This window comes from Aythya marila (genome assembly GCF_965140915.1).
Source record: "Aythya marila genome assembly, chromosome: 38".
Classification (NCBI taxonomy): domain Eukaryota; kingdom Metazoa; phylum Chordata; class Aves; order Anseriformes; family Anatidae; genus Aythya; species Aythya marila.
The window spans coordinates 39,598-64,229 of record NC_139079.1 but is presented as its reverse complement, the minus strand read 5'-3'; the positions used below and the strand labels follow the sequence as shown (position 1 = coordinate 64,229).

Here is a 24,632-nt window from a genome sequence, read left to right as displayed (position 1 = left end):
CTCCCGATCCCAGAACCCCACCAAATCTGCTTCCCCCCCACAAACCCCTGCCCCCCCCCAAAACCCCTGTCCCCTCCCCAATTCCCTGTCCCCCCCCCCTCACCTCTGCGCCTCCCCCGTCCCCAACCCATTTTGGGTCCCGGGGGGCACCGCAGGACCCCCCCCAGCCTCAGGCTGCGGGGGGGGCGTGGGCGGCCGCCTCTTCCTCGCCTCCTCCTCCTCGCGCCGCCGCCGCTCCTTCTCCTCCAGCTGCAAGACCGGGGGGTCACAGGGGGGGGTCAGCACCCCCTAAACCCCCCCGGGGGGGTCCCAGCCGCCCCCCCCCGCCCCCCCCTCACCGTGGTGAGGCGCTCGAGGGCGGCGAAGCGCTCCTCCCAGGCGGCGGCCGCCTTCTGGAAGCCCTGGTGGCGCTTGATGAGGTTTTCCACCTCGGCCACGCTGCCCCCCAGCTCGGCCGAGCGCACGATGGGCTCCTGGCTGGCCAGCCACGCCTCGGCCATGCTGGCGTCGCGCCCGAACATCAGCACCTCCAGCACTGCGGGGACATGGGGAGGTGGTGGGAGAGCTGGAGGAGGAACTGGGAGCACTGGTGGGTGGTGGGGAGTGGGCCGGCGGCGTCACGGTTTGGGTGAGAAGAGGTGCAGGCAGCGGGGTTGGGGAAGGGGTCGTCCCCCGTGGGCTGCACCTCGAGCACTGGGTGCGTTTTTGGGCTCCTCGTTACAGGAAGGACATCGAGGAGCTCGAAATTGGGAGACAGGAGGGGACACGGGGGGGTCGGGACACCCCCTGCTCCCTGCTGTGGTCCCTGCACGGCGCTCACCGATCTGCAGCCAGTCCATCTTCTCCTTCCAGCGCTCGCCGATGTCCCTGCGGCGCTCCTGGAGCTGAGAGAGCTTCTCCGAGATCTGGGGGCGAGCGGTGAGCCAGTGGGGGCATGAAAATAGGGACGGGGACACGGGGATGTGGGGATGGAGGAGAAGGGGTCAGGGACATGGGGACAAAATAGGGACAGGAGCAGATGAGGGGACAGGGACACAGATATAGGAATGGGGGACACGGGGATAGGATGGAATGGGGACAAGGACACGGGATGGGGACAGAATGGGGACAAGGACATGGGGCTGGGGACACGGACACGGGGCTGGGGACACCTTGTCGGCAGCGTAGTGCCCCTTGTCCAGCAGCGCAGTGCCCATGGCCACGCAGGCGTCGAAGCTGTCTGCCCGCGCCTCCACCTCCGCCTTGATGCTCTGGTGGTTCTTGATGACCAGGTCGGCCGAGGACACGTCCCTGCGCCACCCCAGGGGGCCGGGACAGGGCTCAGCGCCGCCGCCACGGCCCCCACGGCCCCGTTTCCCCCCCCACACCCCCTTCCCGCGGCCGCCCCCTCACCGCGGGCGCTCCTGGCCCTCGATCTGCAGGCGGACGCCGTCCATCCAGAGCAGCAGGTCGCGCACGGCGCGCAGGAAGCGGAATTTGTCCACGGTGTCCAGGAGCAGCCGGCGCCGGCCCTGGCTGCTGCCCCGCAGCTCGGCCCACGCCTCGCTCACCGCCCGCTCGTGCCGCCGGATGTCGGCCGCCTTCTCCCCGGCGTACGCCTTCTCCAGCCGCGCCGCGTCCTCCTGCACCTGACGGACCTGGGGGCCAAGAGGTGAGGCCGTGCTGAGCCGTGCCATGTTGTGCCATGCTGTGCCACCCCGTGCCACGTCGTGCCGTGGGCTCACCTGTGCGCTGAGCGCCTGGATGTCGTGCTCGTAGGTGGTGTGCATGCGCTGCATGGCCTCGGCCGTGTTCAGGTCGCGCCCCACCTCGTCCGGCAGCTGCTTCTGCTTGTGCTGCACCTGCGCCAGGGTCTCGCGGGCGTCGTGGTAGAAGCGGTGCAGCTCGTAGGAGGCCGCCAGCATCTGCGAGCGCGTGTCGATCAGCTCCAGCAGGTCGGCCCAGGCCTCGTTCAGCCCGTCCTTCCACTCGGCCACCGTGGCGTTCTCCGAGTGCCCCGCGGCGATCAGCGCGTCCGCCAGCCCGTTGACGCCGTCCACGCGCTCCTGCCCGATGCTGCTGGTGTCCCGCGAGAACTCCCGGAATTTGTCCCGCAGCATCTGCCGGGAGAGGTGAGGGGACACGTCAGGGACGCCGGCGGGGGACACAGGGGGGGGATAGGGACACAGATATAAGCTCCTCAGCCCCGGGGCCCGCACCGTGACGTGCTCGTAGTCCTGGCCCAGCTCGTGGGAGGCCGCCACCACCTCCCGCTCCGAGATCCACTGCTCCAGGTCGTCCACGTCACGCTTGAGCTGGCAGAGCCGCTGGTGCTCCTGCAGCTTGGCCCGCCGCTCCTCCGCCAGGTCCTTCAGGCTGGCGTACAGCTTGTCCACCTGGCCCTGGCGCAGCGTCAGCCGCTCGCTGCGGGCACGCCGGGCGTCAGGGGGGGTTGCACGGGGCCAGGGGACACCCCCCCGGGCGGGAGGGGAAGGAAGGAAGGAGGCAGAGGGGACGTGGGGGCCGGCACCCACCTCTCGGGGTGCCCCGCGGCCACCATGTCGCGGCTCTGCACGGAGAGCTGGTGCACGGTGTGCGCGTAGTCCCGCAGCGCCTGCTCCAGCACCAGGTGCTTGCTCACCATGGCCTGGGCGCTCAGCTCATCCTGGAGTGGGGGGCACAACGGCTCAGGATGTGATCCAGGGGGGGCACTGAGGGATACGGGACCCCCCCGGGGGCCGTACCTTGGCCTTCTCCTGGGCCATCATGTGCAGCTCCTGCTCGCCCATCCAGGCCTCGGCCTCGGCGGCGTCGCAGTAGAACTGCTGGGCGGCGTGGGCGCGCTCCAGCCGCTGGTGCCGCAGCTCCGCCTGCAGCCGCAGCTCCTGCCAGGCCTCCCGCAGCTCCCGCACCCTCTCGGCCGGGCGCGCCAGCCCCCCCCTGCGCCCCAGCAGCTCCTCCACTCGCGGCTCGTGGCCCTGCAGCTCCTTCTGCAGCGTCTGGGGATGGAGGATGTGATGTGAGTGCGAGGGGGGGGCTCACCGTGGCGCCTCCCGGCCCCCCCAGACCCACCTGGTTCTTCTTGATGAGCAGCTGGACCGAGGGCAGGTCCTTGCCGTGGTCGGTGGAGACGGCCAGGGGTCTGCGCTCCTTCACCCACAGCTGCGGGGACAGAAAAGGGGTGAGGGCGACCGTGGGACCCCCCTGGGGGCCATGGGACTCCCCTTCACCCCCATCCACTCACGATCTCGTCCTCCAGGTCCCGGTTGAACTGGTGCTCCTCCTTGGAGGCCAGCAGCTTGCGGCGGCGCTCGCGGAGGGGCTCGCGCAGCCCCAGGAACTGCTCCTCCACAGCGCGCACCTGGCCCTGCACCTCGGCCGCGCTGGCGTCCTCGCGGCTCAGGGCCTGCGCCTGCGCCCGGATCGCCTCCACCTCCTTCTCCCGCACGGCCGTCTGCTTCTCCAGCATCTGAGCGGGGTGCGGGGTGAGTGGCAGCGCCTCAGGGCGCCCCAGCAGCCTCGCACCGCGTCCTTTGGGTGCCCTGATCCGTGCACCCATCCCCGTAGCCCTGTCCCTTGTGTGTCTGACCCCGTGCGCCCAAAACAGAATCACAAAATCACAGAATGACAGAATTTCTAGGTTGGAAGGGACCTCAGGATCACCGAGTCCAACCCCTGACCTAACCCTAACAGTCCTCCACTGAACCATATCACTCAGCTCTACATCTAAACGGCTTTTAAAGCCCTCCAGGGACGGTGACTGAACCCTGTGCAGCCCATCCCAACGCCTCCCAACCCTTTCCATAAAGAAATTCTTCCTAACATCCCACCTCAACCACCCCTGGCACAACTTTAGCCCATTTCCATCCTCCTGGCACCAGGCACGTGGGAGAACAGACCCACCCCACCTCGCTCCAGCCTCCTTTGAGGTACTTTTGGAGAGCAAAACCCCGCTACAGCCTCCTTTAGGGTACTTATAGAGACCAAAACCCCACACCCCACAACCCTGCAGCGACCCGGCGCCCCCGTAGCCCCGTTTCCCTTCTCCCCGTCCCCCCGGGGCCCACCTGCTGCTTGTTGAGCAGGATGTTGACGCTGGTCAGGTCCTTGCCGTAGTCGTCGGAGCGCAGCTGGGCGCGCACGCCGGCGAGCCAGCCCCGCAGCGCGGCGCAGGACTGGGCGCACAGCTCGGCGCGGTTGGCGTCGAAGAGGCGCCGCGCTTTCGTCCGCGTCGTCGTCTCCAGCTCGTCCCACAGCCCCCGCAGCGCCGACAGCTTCTCCGTCACCACCGCCCCCAGCTCCGGCTTGGCCGCCGCCAGCTGCTGGCCCTCCTGGTGGGGACAGCGGGGTCAGTGGGTCGTGCTGGGGGGGCGGCCTCGTGCCCGGTATCGCCCCGGCCCCAACCTTGCCCATTTTGTCCAGCCAGCCCTTGTTGGAGGCCAGCTCGGCGGCGAAGGCCTGGTGCTTCTGCCACTTGGTGTGCAGGTTGCGGGCTTCGTCGTAGGACACGTCCTGGGCCGTCAGCATCTTCTCGTTGATCCAGAGCGTGAGCTGCGAGGGGGACAGCGGGGCTGGGGTTGTGATGCTGTGCTGCACCCATCCCATCCCATCCCGTCCCATCCCATCCCATCCCATCCCATCCCATCCCATCCCATCCCATCCCATCCCATCCCATCCCCATCCCCATCCCAACCCCATCCCCATTCCCATCCCCACCCCGTGCTCACCTCCTGCCCGTCCTGCAGGAACCGCTGCAGCTCCCAGTTGTCCCGCAGCCTCCCCAGCAGCTCCTGGGCCGCCTCCCGGTTCTTCTTGTGCCTGCAGTGGGGCCGGGGTGAGGACCGGGGGGGTTCCCAGCACCCAGCGCCAGCCCGCGGGGGGTCCCTCACCTGCTCTCCACCGAGTCCACCGTCTCCTGCACCTTGTCGGCGTGCGGGCTGCCCTCGGCCAGCAGCTTGCGGCCGGCGGCCACCAGCCCCTGCACGCGCTCGCCGCTGGCCTCCATGGTGGCCATGAAGTCCTCGTGCTTCTTGACGGAGGCCTCAGCGCCCTGCAGCGTGCTGGGCATCTCGCTGTGCGACAGGGCGTACTCCTGCACGGGACACCGGGCGTCACCGCAGCTCCCCGGCACCCCGGCACCGCCGCCACCGCCGCCTCCCCGGCCGCTCACCTGGGTGCTGAGGACGCCCTCGACCTGCTTGGAGTCGCGGAGGAAGAGCTGGAAGGCGAAGGCTTGGGAGAGGAGCTGGTGGCGGTTCTCCCACATGCGCCCCAGCTCCTCCCAGCCCGTGTCCAGGGCCTCCAGGCGCTGGTGCAGGAAGACGTGCTGCGCGTCCGTCTGCCCCTGCGTCACCTGGCGGCCCACCGCCCGCGTGCTGCGGTAGTCGTCGCCGTAGTGGGCGATCTCCTTGCGGATGCTCTCGTGCTGGCTCAGCAGCCGCTCGGCCTCGGCCAGGGTGGCCGGCACGTCCTCGGAGGCCACGGCCGTCTGGGTGCGGGCCAGCCAGGCCTGGAAGGCGGCCAGGTCCCGCAGGAAGCCCTGCAGCTTGCTGGCCTCCCCCAGCGACTCCTCGCGCCGCCGCAGGCAGCAGCACAGCTCGGCCCACACCGCCTCGATGGCCGCCAGCCGCTCCAGGATGCCGGGCGCCTGCTCCGGGTGCTCGGCCGCCAGCTTCTCCGCCTCGGCCCGCAGGTCCCGCACCTTGCCCTCGATGGCTTCCAGGTCGCGCTCCATGCCCGACAGCTTGCGCTGCAGGGCCATCACCCCGGCCAGGTCGTTGCCCAGCCCCTGCGTCGACTCGATCACCTTCGTCTTCTCCCGCATCCACGAGGTGGTCTCGTTGCACTCCAGGTGGTAATTCTGGATGTTCAGCGCCGAGGTCAGCGCCTCCTTCTTCTGGTCGGCCAGCGCGCGGAACCGCTCCCACCTGCACGGCAGCGGGCTCAGGGGACGGCCGAGCCCCCCCGGAGCCCCCCGCCTACACCCTGGGACCCCCCCGGATGCCCGAACCTGGCGTTGAGCTGCTCGCGGGTGGCGCGGATGCTCTCCTGGTTGCGCTGGTCGCTGGCCAGCAGCTGGTCGGCGATGCGGTTGACGGCGGCGACGCGGGACGCCAGGTTGTTCATCTCCGGCTCCAGCGTCTCGAACCTTGGGGGGGCGACAACGACGGACGAGGTGAGGGCCCGGCGGTCCCCGGGGAGGGCAGGGGGGAGGCTCTGGGGGGCACAGGGGCCGCGCTCACCGCTGCTGCACCACCTCCAGGTCCTCCAGCTTGTCGGGGACGAGCAGGGCGTGCAGCCACTGCTCCTTCTCGCCCACCCAGAGCCCGCAGGCGTCCGCCTCGCTGCGCATGGTGTAGAGGCTGAGGGCGTCCTGCAGCTCCTGCCGCCGCCGCTCCGTCTGCGCCGCCAGCTCCTGGTAGCGCCGCTCCAGCGCCGGCAGCCGCCCAGCCACGCCGGGAGCGCCGGCAAAGGCAGGCGGCAGGGCCCCGGCTTGCTCGTGGAGGGCGGCGATGGCCGGGAGGTGGCTGCGCACCTCCTCCTGCACCTCGCGGTGCTGCCGGGCCAGGCTGCGCGTGGAGTACTCGTCGTGGCCCAGCTCGGGGCTGGAGGCCAGGCGCAGGGCGTCCTCCAGCCAGGCCTCCACGTCGGCCGCCTCCGCCTGGAACTGGAAGAGGCCGGCGGCGTCCCGCAGGCGCCGCTCGCGCTCGGCCGCCAGCTCGCCCAGCGCCCGCCAGCGCCCCTCCACCTCCCGCACCCGCTCGCCCACCTCGCCCGCCCGCGGGTGCCCCTCGCCCGCCAGCCCCCGGCCCCGCGCCAGCGCCTGCTGCAGGGGCCCCGCGCGCCCGCTCAGCTCGTCGCGGAAGGCCGCGTGCTGGCTCAGCAGCCGCAGGGAGCTGGTGAGGTCCCGGCCCACGTCCTCGGAGGAGAGGAGCCGCTCCTGCTCCCGCATCCAGGCCTCCTCCTCCCCCGTGTCCCAGAAGAACTTCCAGAAGCGCCGCGATTCCTCCAGCTTGGCCCGGCGCTGCCCCGCCAGCTCCACCAGCTCCCGGTACCGCAGCTCCAGCGTGGCCACGCGCTCCCGCACCACCTCCGGCTCGCAGGGTTTGTATCCTGGGGGTGGTCCCGTCAGCTCCCTGCTCCCCTGGGGCTCTGGCCGGGGGTCTCGGGGGTCCTGGGGGGCCGCACTCACCCTCTCCGGGCATGGCGAAGCGCTGAGCCGCGGCGCTCACCGCCCGCACCCGCTCAGCCTGCGCCGCGATGTCGGCCTCCACCAGCGCGTGGATCTGCAGCAGGTCGTCCACCCCGTGCAGGTGCTTCCCGAAATCCTGCGACTGCAGCCGGCCCTGCGGGGCAGGAGGGAGTCAAAAACACCCCAGGGAGGGCCGCCACCCACCCAATCACCCCGAAGCCCCCCCCCCCCGGTACCTTCATCTCCTCCATCCACCCCGCCAGGTGCGCCAGGTCCTGCAGCATCTTCTGCAGCTCGAGGTGCAGCAGCAGCCGCTCGCGGCGGGCGGCCACCAGCTGCCGCAGGAAATCCCAGAGCCGCGCCACGTTGTTGCGGCGCGCCAGGACGCGGCGCAGGTCGTGGTAACGCTCGGCCTCCAGCTCGGCCGCCACCGCGCTCACCGCCTGCACCCGCTCGCTGTAGGCCACGATGTCGGTCTCAATGGCCTCGTGCTTGCGCACCGCCGCCTCCACCGCCGACATGTCGCTGCCGAAATTGTCCTGGAGGGGACAGAGAATGGTGAGGATGGGCCGTGGGACACCGGGGGGGTGGTGGGGGTGCAGGGGGATGGGGGCACCTGGGAGACGAGGCGCTGGTTCTCGCTCAGCCACGTCTCCCTCATGGCAGCCTTGCGGTCGAAGCGAGCCGCCAGCTGCTCCAGCTTCTCCTGCCGGATCAGCTCGGTGCGCAGCGCCAGCTCCCGCTCGTGCTCCGCTTTCTCCAGGCGCTCCCAGGCCTGCGGGGACGGACACCGGGGTCATTTCTCTCCCCCCCCAGGCACGGCGGCGGCGCCCCCTCCTCGCCAAACCTTGTTGATGTCGGAGATGAGCTTCCCCTCGCGCGGCACGAACACCTTCTGGTTGTTGGCGCGCATGCGGCTCTGGATGGTGAAGAGCAGCACCTCCAGGTTGCCCTTCTCCATGAACCTGGGGGGCACAGAGGCGGCGCTCAGCCCCCCGGGGGGGGTTCCACGCCCGTCTGGGGGGCACGGATCCCAGCGGGGGGCTCACTTGGGGGGCTTCTCCACCGTGCGGTAGGTGTTGAAGGCCTGCAGCTGGTTCTGCACGCCGGCCAGCGCGTTGGCCAGCTGCCGGTCGTTGAGGGTGAGGATGGTTTGCTCGATCCAGCCCAGCAGCTCGCCCGCCAGCGTCTCGTACTTCTCCACCAGCTGCTCCGCCTCCAGCGCCGCGTCCAGCACCTGCGGGCGGCCGTCTGTCTGTCTGTCTGTCTGTCCATCCATCCGTCCGTCTGTCCGTCCGTCCATCTGTCCGTCCGTCTGCCCACCCACCGCCTCTCCGCGCGCTCATCCCGGCGGCCATCTGCCCCCCTCACCTTTCTGTCCGTCTGTCCGTCCGTCCCCCACCCCTTCCTCGAGCTGTCCGTGTGTCCTTCCTCCCCCCCCACAGCCGTCTGTCTGTCTGTCCGCCCCCCTTGTCCATCTGTCCGTCCGTCCACCCCCCTCGTTTCTCCATCCCTCCACCTCCTCCCTCCCTCCGTCTGTCCGTCCGCCTGCCCCCAGCCATCCGCCCCCGTGCTCAGCCTCCTGCTCGCCCCCCCGTCCATCTGTCCGTCTGTCTGTCTGTCTGTCTGTCCGTCCCCCATCCATCTGTCTGTCCAGGCACCTTCCCGATGCGCTTCCCCTCCACCGCCAGCGCCTTCATCTTGGAGAAGTAGTGGTAGAAGGTGGCCACGTAGGTGATGATGGACTTCTCGTCCGGCTGGTCCACGTTGACATCTGGGGGCAGGCGGCTGAGTGGGGCGGCCCCACGACCCCACAGCCCCCCCGGGACCCCTCCGGGACCCCCCGGGACCCCCCGGGACCCCGCTCACCTTCGGGATCCAGCAGCTTGGTGAGGCCCAGCTCGCGCTCGGCCAGGTTGAAGGCGCTCTGCAGGTTGTAGTGCGCGTTGCAGCGCCGCAGCGCCTCCATGTCCACCAGGTCCGGCCTGGGCAGCGGCACAGCCTCGGACCCGCGTCCCTGCCCCGCGTCCCCCACCCCAAATCCCTGCCCCCTACACGTCCCCAAATCCCCCTGCCCCCCGGGGACGTCCTCGTGTGCCCCACCTGTGCTTGTGGATGATGGCGTTGAAGGCCAGCCCGTCCCGCCAGCTGGTGGTGAAGTTGTGCACGTTCACGTTCTGGTACCTGCCGGGGGGAAAGCTCAGCCCAGGACCCCCCCAGAACCCCCTCAAGACCCTCAGGACCCTCAGGACCCCCCCCAGGACCCCCTTTGGGCCCCCCCGGGGCACTCACCCTGCCGTCTTCATCTGGCACCACAGCAGCAGCGCGTCCTTGGCCGACTTCTTCTCCTTGTTGTCCTCTGTCTCCACGCTGATGTCCTGGATCTGTTTGGGGCCACAGCGTGGTGAGGAGACCCCCGCCCAACCCTGGGACCCCCGAGACGACCCCCGAAAATGACCTGGAAGCGCAGGATGATGGTCCAGACCAGGCCGAGGGTCAGGCGGTGGTTGCCGTCCACGATGTCGTGCGAGCCCACGTTCTCCAGGTGCACGCGCTGCTCCTTGAGGAACTGCAGCGCCTTGTCCACGTTCTCCAGGCAGTGGATCCGCATCCGGCCCTTGGTGGGCTTGGGCTGGGCCCCGGGGAGGGGCGGGGGGGGCGTTAAATTGGGGTGGGGGCGGGTGGGGGGGGTGGAGGGGGGCGGGGGAAGAAGGGGAGGGCATGGGGACACCCAGGGGGAGAGGACTCGAAGGGGAGAGGGATGGGGACCCCATGGGGATGGGGACACCAGGGGGAAGGGGACAAGGACACTGGGGGGACAGAATGGGGACTGGGATGGGGGCACCATGGGGACTGGGACACTGGGGATATGGGAATGGGGACACTGGGGGGACACAGTGGGGACTGGGATGAGGACACCATGGGAACTGGGACCCTGGAGGGATGGGGACACGAAGGGGAATGGGGGCACCAGGGGGACATCATGGGGACAGGGACGAGGACACTGGGAGGATGGGGACACTGGGGGGACTGGGACAGAGACACCAGGGGTTGGGGGACACTGGAGGGACCCCAGGGAGATGGAGACCCCATTGGGACAGGGACCCCAGGGGAACAGGGATGGGGACACCAGGGGGAAGGGGACACCCAGCGGACAGACCCCCGTGGGTCCCAATGATTTTGGGGAGGGGGTCTCCCAGCCGTGCACCCCCCCCCCACCCCAAAAGGCCCCCCACTCACCAGCTGCTCCCCCGAGAGCACCTCGAGCAGGCGCAGCAGCATGCGGCCGTCCCGCAGGTCGCTGTAGAGGTCCCCCAGGCGGCAGGTGCCGCGCGCCAGGTGCGAGTTCACCCACTTGGTGAAGGTTTTCTTCTGCACCGCCTCCCGTTCGTCTATCGGGGGGGGGCACACCGCCGTGAGACCCCCCCCCGGGGAAAAATTTTGGGGTAGGGGGCAGCAGAACCTCAAATTTGGGGGGTAAACGGCGCGGCGCAGCAATAGGAGAGCACCCGGGGATGCTAATCCTAACCCTAACCCTAATCCTAACCCTAAACTCAGCCCCACAAGGGGTGAGGGGCGGCTCTGCCCCCCCCATCAAAATTTTGCCCCCCCCCAGGTTTCGTGGGACCCCCCCCCAAGCCCAAGGAGGGCGCTTGGGAGCTGCTCGTGCCCGGCACCAGCCCCGGATTAGCAGTAAGAGGATTTGGGGCCGGGCTGTGGGGGGCTTGGGGGGGGGGTTTGGGGGTCGTGGGGGGGATTTTGGGGCTGGGGGGGAGATTTGGGGGTCGTGGGGGGAGGAATTTTGGGGCTGGGGGGGATTTAGGAGGGTTTGGGGGGGCTGCAAGCGCAGGTGCACAACCATGGGCACACGAGCGTGAGCACGGCGCACACGCGTGTGCCCCCCCCGGGGGGGTGGGGCGGGGGGGGCAGGGCTTTGTTTTTGAATGGGGGGGGGCACAACCCCCCCCCCTCACCCCGCCCCGCAGCCTCTTCGCTTGGCCCCGAGGCCAAAACAAGAGCCGGGAGGGGGCGGGGGGGGGGGCTGCAGCCACCCCCCCCAAAAAACGCCTGCCCCCCCAAAAAAAACACACAGAGACCCCAAAAAGTGCTTGCCCCTCCCCGAAAGGGTTTCCCCACCCCCAAAATAAAAAAGGGCTTGCCCCCCCCCGCCCCAAAAAGTGCCGGGGGCGGCGGGCGTCACCCCAGGTCTGGGTGTGCCGGTTTCGGGGTCCGGGGGCGGGGGGGGGGGGCGGTTTCGGGGCCGCCCGTGGGAACCCGACGGCCCCACAGGGTCCGGGGGGGGGGCACGGGGTGGGGGGGGGCTGTGGGAGCCCCCCCCCGAGGTTTCTGAAGGGTGACGGGGACTGGGGGGGGCGCAGGTGAGGTGTGGGGGGGGGGAATTAGGGGGGATTTTGGGGTCTGCGGGGGGGGGCAGGAGGAATTTTAGTGTCGGGGGGGGGGGAATTGAGGCTGTGGGGCCGGGGGGGGGCATGGAGTGGGGCGGGGGGGGCACGGAGGGGAAAAGGGGGGGGATCGGGGAGGTGCGGGGCGCTCTGGGGACTTTTGGGGGGGGTTGGGGAGAAAGGGGGGGTCCTGGGGAAATGGGGGGGGCAGGGGAATGGGGGGGGTCCTGGGGAATGGAGGGGGGCCCCCGCCGTGTCCCCCCCCCCCAGGTCTCACCTTGCAGCTGCTTGAAGCGCCCCTCCAGGACGCCGCCGTGGGGGGGGGCCGGGCTGCCGGGGGGGCGCGCGGCCATGGCGGGGGGGAGGGGGGGGTAAAAATTTGGGGAGGGGGGGGCACACGGAGAGGGGGGGGTGGCGGAGGGGGGGGGGCAGAGGCAGCAGCGCGGCGCCGGGCTCGGCCCAGGAGCAGTCGGGTGGCGGCGGGGCCACGGCGTGCGCGGGGCGGGCACGGGGACGTGAGTGTGCACGGGGACACGTGGGGGTGCACGGGGACACGTGGGGGTGCACGGGGACACCTGGGGGTGCACGGGGACACCTGGGGGTGAGCCCGGTTGCACACGAGCGTGTGCACGCGCACACGAGCCCGTTTGCACGCGGATAGGTGAGTGTGCACGTCCATGCACACGCATGTGTTGGTGTGCACACACACGTCTACGTGCACGGGCATGTGTCGGTGTGCATGTGCACGTTGCACACACACCAGTCTGTGCACGTGCACGTCTGCCTGCACACGGGTCTGGGTGCACGTGCACGTTGCACACTCATGAGTCTGTTTGCACGTGCACGAATCTGCGTGCACACACACACATCTATCCACACATGCACAGACCCATTTGCACGCCTATCCCTACAACCCCACGTGCACGCCTACCCCCACGCAGCCCTCTCTGCACACACGTGTGTGCACACGCCGGTGCATGCACACCTGCAAATGGTACACGTGTGCGAGCAACCATGCTGGTGCCAGCGTGCACGCGCAGCCCTTTGCACGTGCACATGCATCCCTTTGCACACGCATCCCCTTGCACGTGCATCCCTTTGCACACACACAAGCCTCCCCTTCCACACTCACACATCCCTTTGCACACTCATCCCCTTGCACACACGTCCCTTTGCACACGCATCCCTTTGCACGTGCACACGCATCCCCTTTCACGTGCATCCCTTTGCACACTCACACACGTCCCTTTGCACACTCATCCCCTTACACACACACACGCCTCCCTTCGCACACTCACACGTCCCTTTGCACACGCATCCCCTTGCACACTCACACATCCCCTCTGCATCCATTTCCGCACCCCCCACCCCCCTCCCCGCGCACACCAATGCACGCAGCCACCCTTGCACGCGCGTGTGCCCCCCCCCGGCCCCGTACCGGCCAGGGCCTTGATGCGGGAGCGCTCGAAGCGCCGCGCGGAGCTGCCCTCATGCTCCCAGTCGTCGCCGTCGTCCCAGCGGTTGTTGACGTCGCTGTACTGCTGCTGGATCTCCAGGCTGTCGTAGTCCGTCGGGGACAGCATGGCCGGGCCTGCGGGCACCGCGTCGGGGGGGGGGACACGCTGTGACACCCCCCAGGTAACACCCAGAACACGGGGAGGGGACCCCAAAATACAGGGGGGGGGGCTAAAACACGGGGGGGGCCCTAAAACACAAGGGGGGGACCCTAAAACACAAGGGGGGGGACCCTAAACCCGGGCAGAATCCTGAAACCCGGAGCGGGGGACCCTAAAACCAAGGAGAAATCCCCAAAACACTGGGGGGGAACCCTAAAACCCAGGGGGGGACCCTAAAACTCAGGGGGGGACCCTAAAACCCAAGGAGGGGACCCCAAAACGCAAGGGGAGGGACACCAAAACACAGGGGGGACCCTAAAACCCCCGGGGGACCCCTAAAACTCAGGGGGATCCCTAAAACCTGGGGGGGACCCCCAAAACCAAGGAGAAATCCCCAAAACACAGGGGGGGACCCTAAAACCCAGGGGGGGATCCTAAAACTCAGGGGGGGGACCCCAAAACGCAAGGGGAGGGACACCAAAACACAGGGGGGACCCTAAAACTCTGGGGAGGGACCCTAAAACACAAGGGGGGATCCCAAAACCCACAGGGGGACCCCTAAAACTTGGGGGAACCCCTAAAACCAGGGGGGGACCCCCAAAACCAAGGAGAAATCCCCAAAACACAGGGGGGACCCTAAAATACAGGAGGGAACCTAAAACCCAAGGGGGGGACCCTAAAACCCAGGTGGGACCCTAAAACCCAAGGGGAAACATACAAATCCCAAGGGAGGGACCCCAAAACGCAGGGGAAATTCCCAAAACACAGGGGGGACCCTAAAACCCAGGAGGGGACCCTAAAACCCGAGGGGGGGGACCCCAAAACGCAAGGGGGGGCCCCCTAAAACCTGATGGGACCGCTCTAAACCCCAGGGAACCTCCCCAGACCCCAGGGACCCCCCCAAACCTGAGGGACCCCCCCGGGAAAGGGATGGGGACAGGGGGGGCACCCCAAAAAGGACCCGGCAGCATCCCGGGGGTCCTGGCCCCATGGGGGGGGGTGTCCCAACCCTGTGCCAGGGGGGTCCCCGAACTCAGGGGGGGGTCTCCAAACTCAGGGGGGGTCCCCAAACCCACGGGGGGGGTCCTCAAACCCACATGGGGGGGGAGAATCCATCCCCACGCTGGGGTCCCTGTCCCCATATTGGGGTGGGGGGCTCCCCTATGGGGTGGGGGGGTCCCATCCCACCTCCCCCCCCCCCGTTACCCTCCTGCCGCCGCCTGTCGGGCTGCGCCGGGCGCTAATGCTCTTAGTGCCGGGATAAATGGCAGGGCCCCCCCCCGCCCCCCCCCCCCCGGACCCCCCCCCCGTGGCAGCAGGCGGGGAATCGGGGGCTGGGCACGGGGGGGGGGGGGCACGGGGGGGCTGGGCACGAGTGGGAACTGGGGGGGGGAAAGGGGAGGGGGGGTTGGGGGGAAAGGGGGGGTAAATGGGGGGGGGGGGCAATGGGGGGGTAATGGGGGGGTAAATGGGGGGGTAAATGGGGGGGTTGAGGGGATGGGGGGGCTAAAGGGGGGGGTGAAGGGAAGGGGGTTGAAGGGGGGGGTCTTGGGGGGGGTTAAAGAGGGGGTTAAAGGGATGGGGGCTTTAGGGGGGGCTTTGGGGGGATTAAAGGGGGGGTTAAGGGGATGGGGGGGTTAATTTGGGGGGGGGTTAAATTGGGGGGGGGACACAGGGCCCCGGCACAAAGCGGGGCCGCTGCGGAGCCACTGCCGCAGTGCCGGGACCGGGGGGGGGCAATGAGGGGGGGGGGAACCGGGGATGCCGCAGGCCCGGGGGGGGGATGCGGGGCCTGGAGGGGGGGAATATGGGGAAGGGGGGGGGTTGGGGGGAAATCTGGGGGGGTTTTGGGGTCTTTGCCCCCCCCCAGGCCCTACCTGAGCGGCTCCGCGCACTCCGGCCGGGGGCTGAGGCCGCCGCCGCTCATCACACCCGGGGGGGGCGGGGCCACCGGGAAAAGGGGGGGGGCCACCGGCAAAGGGGGGGGGGCACCGGTAAAGGGGGGGGGGCACCGGTAAAGGGGGGGGGCAACGATAAAAGGGGGGGCACCGAGGTGGGGGGGGCGGCCCCGTTCTCCTCCCCCCCCCCCCCCCAATTCCCGGTGTCCCCCCCCCCCCGCAGCCCCCCCCCAAATGGACCCGTCCGCGCCCCCCCGCCGCGCCGTCGCCATGGCAACAGGGGGCCCGCCGCCGAGGGGGGCGGGGGAGGGGCGGTTCCCATGGCGACGGCCCCCCCTCGGCGGGCCCCGCCCCCTCCCCCTCTGTTACCATGGCGACCCCCACCCCGCCCCCTCCGCCCCGGCCCCTCCCCTCCGAGCCGCCAGGGGGCGCTGTTGGGGGGAGGGGCGCGAGATGGACGGGGCTGCGCGAGCGGTGCGGGGGGGGCTGGGGGTGGGGGGGGGCCGGGGGGGGTCTGGGGGGGCTTAGGGTCTCGTGGGGGGGCGGTTCTGGGGGGGTTCAAGGGGGACTGGGGGGGCTCAAGGGGTCCTGGGGGAGGTCAGGGAGGGCCTAGGGGGGGCTCAGGGAGGGCCTGGAGAGCGAGGGGGGGTCCAGGAGGGTCCTGGGGGGCTTCAGGGGGGCCTGGGGGGGGCTCAGGTGGTCCTAGGGGGGCTCAGGGAGGGCCTAGGGGGGTTCAGGAGGGCCCTGGGGGGTTGACGGGGTCCTGGGGGGCCTCAGGAAGGGCCTAGGGGGATCCAGGAAGGTCCCGGGGGGGGGCTCAGGGGGTCCTGGGGGGGGCACACGAGGCCTTGGAGGGGCTCAGGGTGGGCCTAGGGTGCTAAGGGGGGGTCCAGGAGGGTCCTGAGGGGGCTCAGGGGGACCCTGGAGGGGCTGCAATGGGGGAAGGGGGAGGAAGATCCTGGTTGGGGGGGGGTCCGCAGCCCCCCCCCTTATTTCCCCCCCCCCCCCCAGGTGCTGGAGCTGCTCCTGCTGCGCCTGTGCCCCCCCCACGACGAGGAGCGGGCGAGGGGGGGGGCGCTGCTGCTGGCGCTGGTGGTGGAGGGGGGCGAGGAGCGGCCCCGCTGCACCACCACGGGTACCGGGGGGGGTCCCGGGGGGGTCCCGGGTGTGTGGGGGGGTCAGGCACCCCCCCACACCCCCCCCCTCAACACCCCCTTGCCCCCCCGCAGTCGCTGCCGCTGGGGAGCTTTGCCGTGCCCTCCGCTCCGAGGCCCTGTGGGGGGGTAAATTGCCCCCCCCCCGCCCCAAATAACCCCCTCTTTTATCTGGGGGGGGGTCTGCTAACCGCTAACCCCCCCCCCAGGTGAGGGGGGGGTCCCGGAGCAGCTCGGTGCCCACCCCACCGCCCCCCTCCCCGCAGCCCCCTGCTGCCGCCGGCTGCTGGCTCGAGCCCCATTGCAGGCGGCCTTCCAGGTAAAGGGGGGGGGGCAGGGGGGGCCCTTTCCTTCCCCCCCCCCTCCAGGGGTGACCTTGTTATGGGGGGGGGCGTTTTGGGGACAGCCCCCCCGGGACTGGAAGTAGGGCGGGCGGCTAAATATAGCGGGGCGGCCCCGTTTCTGCCAGGGAAATGGGGCCAAGCAGCCCCCCCCCAAATAAAAAAGGGATTTTTTTTTTTTTTGGGGGGGGGGGTCTGGGTATTGGGGTGCCCCCCCCAGCCCCATTTTGCTCCCTCCCCCAGGCTTGCCCCCGTCCCGGGACGCCGCGACCCAACTGCAGCGAGCTGCGGTGCTTCCTGCACCGGGCCAGCCTGGTGCACCCCGAGGTGGGGGGCACCCATGGGTGGGGGGGGGTCCGGGGGGGGGCAAGGTGTCACTGTCACCACACCCACCCCTCTGTGCCCCCCCCCCAGGTGGAGTTCCACCTCTGCGTCAGCGTGGACGGCACTGTGACCTCGTGGGACCTGGGGTGAGTGAGTGACCCCCCCCCAAAAAAATAACCCTATATGGGTAAATGACCCCCCCCCAAAAAAAAAAAAATAGCCCCATATGGGTGAGGGAGTGACCCCCCCAAACCCCCTCCCCCTCACACCAGCTTTGGGGTCGCCGGACCTGGCACCGGCACCATGGGTATGGGGTCACTGCCGTGATCCCAAAGCTGGGGGGGGTCCCGGGGCCGGTCCCAGCCCCGTCCCCTTTTTGTGTCCCCCCCCCAGCCCCGAAAGCGCCTGGGAGGGGGCAGGGCTGCGGCTGCGGGCAAACGGGAGGCACTTTGTGAGGTGAGGGATGGGACGGGAATAGGAATGGGGTCGGGATGGGGACAGGATGGGAGTGGGGACACGGTGGGGATGGGATGGGGTCAGGGGTGGGGACAGGGTGGGAATGGGGTTAGGAATGGGGACGGGATGGGGACAGGGACACGGACTGGGACAGAGACATGGATGGGGACTGGGATGGGGTCAGGAATGGGGATAGGGACGGGATGGGGTTGGGAATAGGGAAAGGATGGGGATGGGATGGGGACAGGGATGGGGACAGGGACATGGATGAGGATGGGGTTGGGAACGGGAGCAGGATGGGGACAGGAACAGGGACAGGGATGGGAATGGGGACACGGTGGGGGTGGGATGGGGTCAGGATGGGGATGGGGTTGGGAATGGGGACGGGATGGGGACAGGGTCGGGAACAGCACAGGGACAGTGACAGGGACAGTGACAGGGGCAGCACGGTGTCCCCGCCACCCCCGGTACCACTCACCCGGGGTCTCTCCCCCCCCTTTTTTTTTATCCCCCCCAGGCTGGGCCCCCCCGGCGCGGCCCCCCCCTGCTCCCGGCTGCACCCCGTGGCCGCCCCCCCCATCGCCCTGCGCCTGCCCCCGGCCGCCGCCGCCGCCGGGCTGGGGGGGGAGCTCAGCGCCCTCCCCGCCGCCGCCCTCTGCCCCTGCCTGCGCCCCCACCCCAACAGCGGCACCCGGCTCCGAGCCGCAGCCATATCCTGGGGGACGGGGACACGGGGAGGGGGACACGGGGATGGGGTTGGGGACACCAGGACATGGGGACACGGGGAGGGGGACTTGGGGACATGGGGACACGGGGAGGGGGACATGGGGACATGGGGATGGGGTTGGGGACACCGGGACACGGGGCTAGGGACACAGGGACATGGGGTTGGGGACATGGGAATGGGGACATGGGGACATGGGGATGGGGACACAGGGACACTGGGACAGGGACACTGGGATGGGGACACAGGGATGGGGACACAGTAATGGGGACATGGTGACATGGGGTTGGGGACACGGTGACACGGGCTTGGGACCACAGCCCTGTCCCCCCCCGTTGTCCTTGACGACCCCCCCACATCTTCTGCTGCGACCCCGCGGGGCTCCCGGCCGCCCCGCGCCCCCCCCGCCTGTTCCAGGACCCCTCGTGGCTGGCGGACTGGGACCAGTTCGGCTGCGCCGCCGCCCCCAGCACCCCACCGGCACCCGAGGAAGGTGCGGGGACAGCAGGGGGGGCTTGGGACACACCCAGGGGACCCCCCCTCGAGTGTCACCCCCCCCCTTGTCCCCACAGGGCTGCTGCCCCCCGATGCCACCTACGCCCTGCGCCCAGCGTCGGGGTCCCCCCCTGGGGACGCCCCCCCCCAGACCCTGCTCCTCTTCCTCTTCCTGCGGCACCGCGACCCCTTCCAGCCCTACCAGGCGGGTGCGTGGGGGGCTGGGGGGGGGTCCCCTTTTTTTGTCACCCCCCCCCCTTTGTCCCATTGTGTCCCCCCCCCCCAGGGACCCGCCGCCTGCTCCTGGCGCATGCGGAGCCGCTGCTGGGGGGCAACCGCCGAGCCCTGACCTGGGGGGTCCGCGCCCTCCTCCACCCGCTGCTGGAGGAGCTCCACCGCAGGGCTCAGGTGGGGGCTTGGGGGGCTTGGGGGGGGTCTCCTCCGACCCCTGACCCCCCCCCAAAAAAAATAACCCCCCCCCCCTTGGTCCCTGTCCCGCAGGGCCACCAGCGGCTGCTGCGGGCGCTGCCGGTGGCGCTGGACGCGCTCGGTGCCGTGGTGGCCGCCAGCTCCAGCGCCCGCTTCCGCCGCCGCTGCCTGCGCCTCATGCAGGTGGGGGGCACCCCAAAACCCCCCCGACCCCCCCACAATGTCCCCAAACCCCCCCCCAACCTCCCCAGCCCCCCCCCAGGTCGCCGACACCCCGGCGCTGGCCGCGGCCGCCCGCCGGAGCCTGGCCGAAATTTGCCGCCGCCGCCTCCTGCGCTGCGCCTCCTGCGACCCCCCCGCGGTGGGTGAGACCCCCCCCAAATTTCACCCCCCCCAAATTTCACCCCCACCCCCTCTCACCCCCCCCCCTTCCATCCCCGCAGCCCCCCGAGGCGCCGGAGCAGGGCGAGGGGCACCCCGGGGCCTCCCCCAGCGCGGGGGGTGCCCGGGACCCCCCCCCGGATCCCCAAAATGGGGGGCAGTGAGGGGGCCCCCAGGTGGCCCCCAGTTAGCCCCAGTTAGCCCCAGTTAGCCCCAGTTCCCCCAGTTGTCACCATTGGTCCCAGTTGCCCCAGTTCTTCCAGTTTCCTCTGCTGGTACCAGTTGCCCCCAGTTCCCCCAGTTAGACCCAGTTCCCCCAGTTATCCCCAGTTAACCCCAGTTGCCCACACTGGTCCCAGTTCACCCAGTTAGACCCAGTTCCCCCCAGTTCTCCCAGTCGTCCCCACTACTCCCAGTTCCCCCAGTTAATCTCAGTTCCCCCAGTTATTCCTGTTTGTCCCAGTTCCCCCAGTTCCCAGTCCCCACCCCACTCTCCGCAACCACCACATGGCCCCGCCCCTTTCCCATAGACCACGCCCCCACTCTTTTGCCGCGCCCCCTCCACCAAAACCCCTCCCCTATCCCCGCCCACCACTTTTGGGCCCCGCCCCTTCACCGCAACCACACCCCCACGCCCCTGGATTGGCCACGCCCCTCCACGGCTGACCACGCCCCTCTATGGCTGGCCACACCCCCTCCGTGGCTGACCACGCCCCCGGCCGTGGCCCCGCCCCCGCCGCGCCATGGCGGTGTCGGAGCCCGCGGGCGGCTCCTCCTGGGCCGCTCCGGGCCGAGCCGGGCCCGCGGCGGCCCCGGGAGCGGCCCCGGGGCACGGAACCGGCCCGGCCCCCGCCGCCGCTGCCGGGCCCGGGGCTTGCTGGGCCGCCGTGCTGGCCTGCCTCAGCCTGGCCTGCTCCTACGTGGGCAGCCTCTACGTCTGGGGCAGCCCCCTGCCGCGGTACGGGGGCACCGGGGGCACCGGGGGGAACCGGGGAGGGCTTGGGGGGCACCGGAGGGAGGCTGGGGGGGTCAGGGGGCTCTGGGGGGAACCGGAGGGGGAACCGGGGGGGGCTGGGGGACTTCGGGGAGCTCTGGGTGAGAACGGGGGGAGGGCTGGGGGGCACTGGGAGGGCACCAGGAAGGGCTGGGGTCTTCGGGGGGGGCTCTGGGAGGGGCTGGGGGGCACTGGGGGCTGGGGGAGAGCTCGGGGAGGGGCACCCGGGGGGTCCTGGGGTTGGGGGGGGGGCTGTAAGGAGCCTTGGGGTGTTGAGAGGGGGGCTTTGGGGTGCTGGGGGGGTGTGGGGTGCTTGAGAGGGATTTTTTGGGGAGCTGGAGGGTGGGGGGGGCATTAAGGGTGTTTGGGGGTGGGTTTTTAGGATCTGGGGGGCTCCCCCGCTGACCCCCCCACCGCAGGGACCACCCGTCCGTCATCAAGCGCCGCTTCACCAGCGTCCTGGTGGTGTCGGGGCTTTCCCCGGCCTTCGTCTGGCTCTGGAAGGAGCTGACGGGCATCAAGGTGAGCCTGGGGAGGGTCCCTAATTTTTTTTTCTTGGGGGGGGCACCCTAATTTTTGCTGATTCTCCCCTTTTCCCCCCCCTTTAGCCAGACACCCCGCTGCCGGCACTGCTGGGGCTGCGGCTGGAGGGGCTGGTGCCGGCCACGCTGCTGCCGCTGCTGCTCACCATGGTACATGGGGGGGTAGCGGGGGGGCACGACCCCCCCATGGTCCCCCCAGCCCCCTCTGACCCCCCCCCCACCCTCCCCAGGTCCTCTTTTTGGGACCCCTCATCCAGCTCTCCATGGACTGCCCCTGGCGCTGGCTCGACGGTGTTAGGGGGGCTTTGGGTAAGGGGAGGACACGGGGGGGGGGGGGCAGGAATGGGTTTAGGGGGTCTGGGGGTGGGTTTTGGGGCAGAAGGGGTTTGGGGGATGTGGGTTTGAAGGCACGGGGGGGCAGGTTTGGGGGAGGAAGGTGGAGTGAGTTTTGGGGGTCACTGGGGTGGGTTTTGGTGACACAGGTTGGGTTTTGGGGGTGCAGCGGTAGGTTTGGGGGCAACAGGTGGGTTTTGGGGTCACGGGGCAGGTTTAGGGGTAGAAAATCGGGTTTTGGGGGCCAATGGGCAGCGTTTTGGGGGCACAGGGTGGGTTTTTGGGGCATAAGGGTGCAGGTTTGGGGGGAATTGGATGGGTTTTGGTGACATGGAGTGGGTTTTGAGGACACAGGGACGGGTTTTAGGGGCACAGAGGGGCAGGTTTAGGGGGGTCAGGGGTGTGATTTGGGGGGGGGGGGATGGGGACAGGGGTGGCTTTTGGGGGTGGCAGCGCCTCCCCTCCGTGCCCGCAGACCCCCGGCTGTGGGCGCTGTGCCTGGGGGACGTGCGCTGGCTGCGGAACCAGGTGGTGGCCCCGCTCACCGAGGAGCTCGTCTTCCGCGCCTGCATGCTGCCCATGCTGGTGCCCTGCACCGGCCCCGGCCCCGCCGTCCTCGCCTGCCCCCTCTTCTTCGGCGTGGGTGAGTGCGGTGGGACCCCCCCCGGGGACCTCCCCCTCCCCAGATTCCCTCTGTGCTCCCCCTTAACCCCCTCCCTCGCTCCCCAGCCCATTTCCACCACGTCATCGAGCAGCTCCGCTTCCGCCAGGGCTCTGTCGGCAGCATCTTCATGTCGGCAGGTACGGCTGGGGGGGGGATCCTGGGGGGGAAAATCCGTCCCTATGTCCCCCCCACACACCCCCCACACCCTCCCCTCTCCCCTGCAGCTTTCCAGTTCTCCTACACCGCCCTCTTCGGCGCCTACACGGCCTTCATCTTCCTCAGGACAGGTGAGGGGGCACGGGGCCGGGGCTGGGGGGGTGCAGGGCAGACTGGGGGGGGGTCTCTCTGCCCTGCTGACCGTCTCTGTCCATCCGTCCCACAGGCCACCTGGCGGGCCCGGTGCTGTGCCATTCCTTCTGCAACTCCATGGGGTTCCCGGCCGTGGGGGCCGCCCTGGAGCACCCCCGGCGCCGGGCCCTGCTCCCCTGCTACCTGCTGGGGGTGCTGCTCTTCCTGCTGCTGCTGCACCCCCTCACCGAGCCCTCCTTCTTCGGGGGGGGGGGCCCCCCGGCCTGCACCCCCCACGCCTGCTCCTGACCCGGGTTTGGGGCACTCGCCCCCCCCCCCAACCCCTCACCGTGTCCCTGACCCCCCCTTTTTATAGGTGCCGCCGCGGAGAGAGCTCTATTTTTGTGATTAAAGTGCTTTTAAGCGTCCCGGTGCGTTGCTGGGGGGGGGGGGCAGCGGGCTGGGGAGGGTCACCGGAGGGGAAGGGGGGGGGGTTGGAGCCGGGGCCGGGATTCGAATCCGCGGCTCTGTGGGCGGCTGACTCCGCGCATGCGCAGCCGAGGCGGGTGAAGGCAGCCGGGCGCCCGCACTGATGATGGCAGCCAATGGGAGGGCGGCGTGGGCGTGGCCGTAGGCCCCCGCCCCCTAGGCACAACCCCACCGCCCGTTGCCAGCCGCGCTTTATTCCAGCCCACGTGACCTCCGTACACCCGCTCCGCCCCCTCGCCGCCCGGCCCCGCCCACCCGCCGCTCCGGCCCCGCCCACCGGCGGCCCCGCGGGCCTTTCCCCGGGTCCTAGCGCCCGCCCGCTCGCCGGCCCGGTCCCGCTAGGGCGGGTTGCCGTGATCGCTGTCGGCGCGGCCCCGGTGCGCGGGCGGCCCGTGGCTGTGCGCCTTGCGGATGTGCCGGTAGAGGTCCCCGGACTGCGTGTAGCTGCGCAGGCAGTGGCGGCACTCGTAGGGGCGCTCCCGCGTGTGCACGGTGGCGTGGCGGCGCAGCGTGTAGGAGCACGAGAAGGTCTTCCCGCACGTCGGGCACGTCGGCGCCTCCTCGGCGAACAGCCCGAAGCCCCCGCGCCCCTCCAGCGGCGGCAGGAACAGCGGCTCCCGCAGCGCCGGCAGCCCGAAAGCCAGCGGCTCCCCCGCCGCCGCCGCCTCCCCGAAAGCCGCCCCCCGGGGACCCCGCGCCGGCCCCGGGAAGAGGCTGCCGGGGCGCCGGGCGCCCGCTTCGGGCTCCTCGTCGGAGATGACGATGGCCTCCGCCTTGACGGCGGCGGGCAGCAGCCCGGCGGGGGCGGCGGGAGCCCAGGACCCTGCGCAGAGCTCCCCGGGGGCCGGCAGCTCGCCCCCGGGGAAGGCGGGCCGCGGGGCGGCCTCCGTCGAGCTGCTGGGGCTGGGCAGCGAGAGGTCCGGGGGGGCGTTGCGGGGGGCCACTCGCCCTCCACGCCGGGCTGGGTGGTGTCGGCCACGTCCACGCAGGCCGCGGGTGGCTCGGGGGCTGCCAGGGCCCGCTGCTCCTCCCCGGCTTGGCCCACCGGGCCCGGCGGCACCGACAGCAGCAGCGGAGGCGGCGGCGCCCCGGGGCTGGCCGGGCGCTGCGGGAGGGCGGCGGGCGGCAGCGCAACGGGGCTGCGGGGGGGGTCGTCCTCATCCTCCTCCTCCTCCTCCTCCTCCCTCCCGCTTGGTGCTGTCGGCCTCGGCCGGGGCCCGCGCCTGCAGCTTCTTCTTGCAGAGCTTGACCACGTCGTTCATGTGCAGGTAGCTGGCGGCCGCCAGCACGTCCTCCAGCGGCGTGGCGGCCAGCGCCAGGCGCCCCTCGTACATGAACTCGAGCAGCAGCCCGAAGGCCGGCGGCGTCACGATCTCGCTGTTGAGCCGCACCAGCTCGCCCTTGTCCAGCCGCTCGGCGTAGCACATGTGGAAGAAGGCGCTGCAGGCCGCCAGCACGGCGCGGTGCGCCGGGAACGGGGCGCTGCCCACCAGCACCGTGCAGTCGCACAGGAAGCCCTGGGCCCGCTGCTCCCGCAGCCCCCGCAGCAGCTGCCGGCTGTGCTCCGGGAACTCCATGGCGGGGCCTGGAGGGGGGGGGGGGCTCCCGGCCCGGCTCCGGGCCTGGCTCCGCCGCTCGGGCCCGGCCCCGCTCCCCCACAAAGCCGCCGCCCCGCCCCCGCTGCGATTGGCCGCCCGGCTGCCCGCTGCGCCGCTCCTATTGGGCGCCGAGCCTGCCTCTCGTGGCGGTCGGCTGTGGGAGCGCGCTGATTGGCTCTGGGTGACGCCACTCAGCCTGGCGGAGCTTGCTCCCGCCCTCCCGGCGGAGGAAGGGGCGGGCCGCGGTTGCCATGGCAGCAGGGGCGGGGCGTTGCTGGGGAAACCCCGAGCGGGCCGGGAGGCTGCTTGTGATTGGTTGCTCGGCGGCGTCG

At 70.5% G+C, this 24,632-nt stretch overlaps 4 protein-coding genes across 4 annotated transcripts; 2 read left to right on the top strand and 2 right to left on the bottom strand.

Moving 5' to 3' along the window:
- Window positions 1-99: 99 nt before the first annotated feature.
- On the bottom strand, window positions 100-15,135 carry LOC309889372 (spectrin beta chain, non-erythrocytic 2-like; the record flags this gene model as incomplete). The annotated part of the gene is made up of 31 exons (XM_082782160.1): window positions 15,068-15,135; window positions 13,013-13,165; window positions 10,412-10,563; window positions 9,630-9,803; window positions 9,464-9,555; window positions 9,275-9,355; window positions 9,041-9,156; window positions 8,833-8,945; window positions 8,221-8,408; window positions 8,019-8,136; window positions 7,788-7,946; window positions 7,408-7,710; window positions 7,172-7,325; window positions 6,222-7,092; window positions 5,990-6,127; window positions 5,150-5,906; window positions 4,869-5,071; window positions 4,707-4,797; window positions 4,384-4,530; window positions 4,047-4,310; window positions 3,224-3,448; window positions 3,052-3,141; window positions 2,724-2,978; window positions 2,514-2,644; window positions 2,199-2,403; window positions 1,725-2,099; window positions 1,393-1,637; window positions 1,152-1,290; window positions 821-905; window positions 339-535; window positions 100-249 (listed from the first exon to the last, which is right to left on the bottom strand). Exons 2-31 carry the CDS (start codon window positions 13,155-13,157, stop codon window positions 100-102), a joined length of 6,363 nt encoding a protein of 2,120 aa, XP_082638286.1. The 5' UTR covers window positions 13,158-13,165; window positions 15,068-15,135.
- On the top strand, window positions 14,952-19,588 carry TOP6BL (TOP6B like initiator of meiotic double strand breaks; the record flags this gene model as incomplete). Its single annotated transcript, XM_082782159.1, has 14 exons — window positions 14,952-15,013; window positions 15,061-15,184; window positions 16,100-16,223; window positions 16,318-16,371; window positions 16,509-16,561; window positions 16,827-16,910; window positions 16,998-17,053; window positions 17,301-17,358; window positions 18,505-18,580; window positions 18,660-18,791; window positions 18,869-18,990; window positions 19,084-19,194; window positions 19,274-19,372; window positions 19,455-19,588. The coding sequence occupies 14 exons, from the start codon at window positions 14,952-14,954 to the stop codon at window positions 19,554-19,556; spliced, it is 1,257 nt and encodes a 418-aa protein (XP_082638285.1). The 3' UTR covers window positions 19,557-19,588.
- A 515-nt stretch (window positions 19,589-20,103) lies between these two features.
- RCE1 (Ras converting CAAX endopeptidase 1) lies at window positions 20,104-22,641 on the top strand. The gene is made up of 8 exons (XM_082782152.1): window positions 20,104-20,350; window positions 20,806-20,908; window positions 20,995-21,078; window positions 21,159-21,237; window positions 21,737-21,904; window positions 21,991-22,062; window positions 22,150-22,212; window positions 22,308-22,641. The coding sequence occupies exons 1-8, from the start codon at window positions 20,136-20,138 to the stop codon at window positions 22,520-22,522; spliced, it is 999 nt and encodes a 332-aa protein (XP_082638278.1). The 5' UTR covers window positions 20,104-20,135; the 3' UTR covers window positions 22,523-22,641.
- Window positions 22,642-22,969: 328 nt separating this feature from the next.
- ZBTB3 (zinc finger and BTB domain containing 3) lies at window positions 22,970-24,441 on the bottom strand. The gene is given in 3 exon segments (XM_082782151.1): window positions 22,970-23,643; window positions 23,646-23,885; window positions 23,887-24,441. Coding segments are annotated over 3 exon segments (1,236 nt in total). The 5' UTR covers window positions 24,280-24,441; the 3' UTR covers window positions 22,970-23,040.
- Window positions 24,442-24,632: the final 191 nt, after the last annotated feature.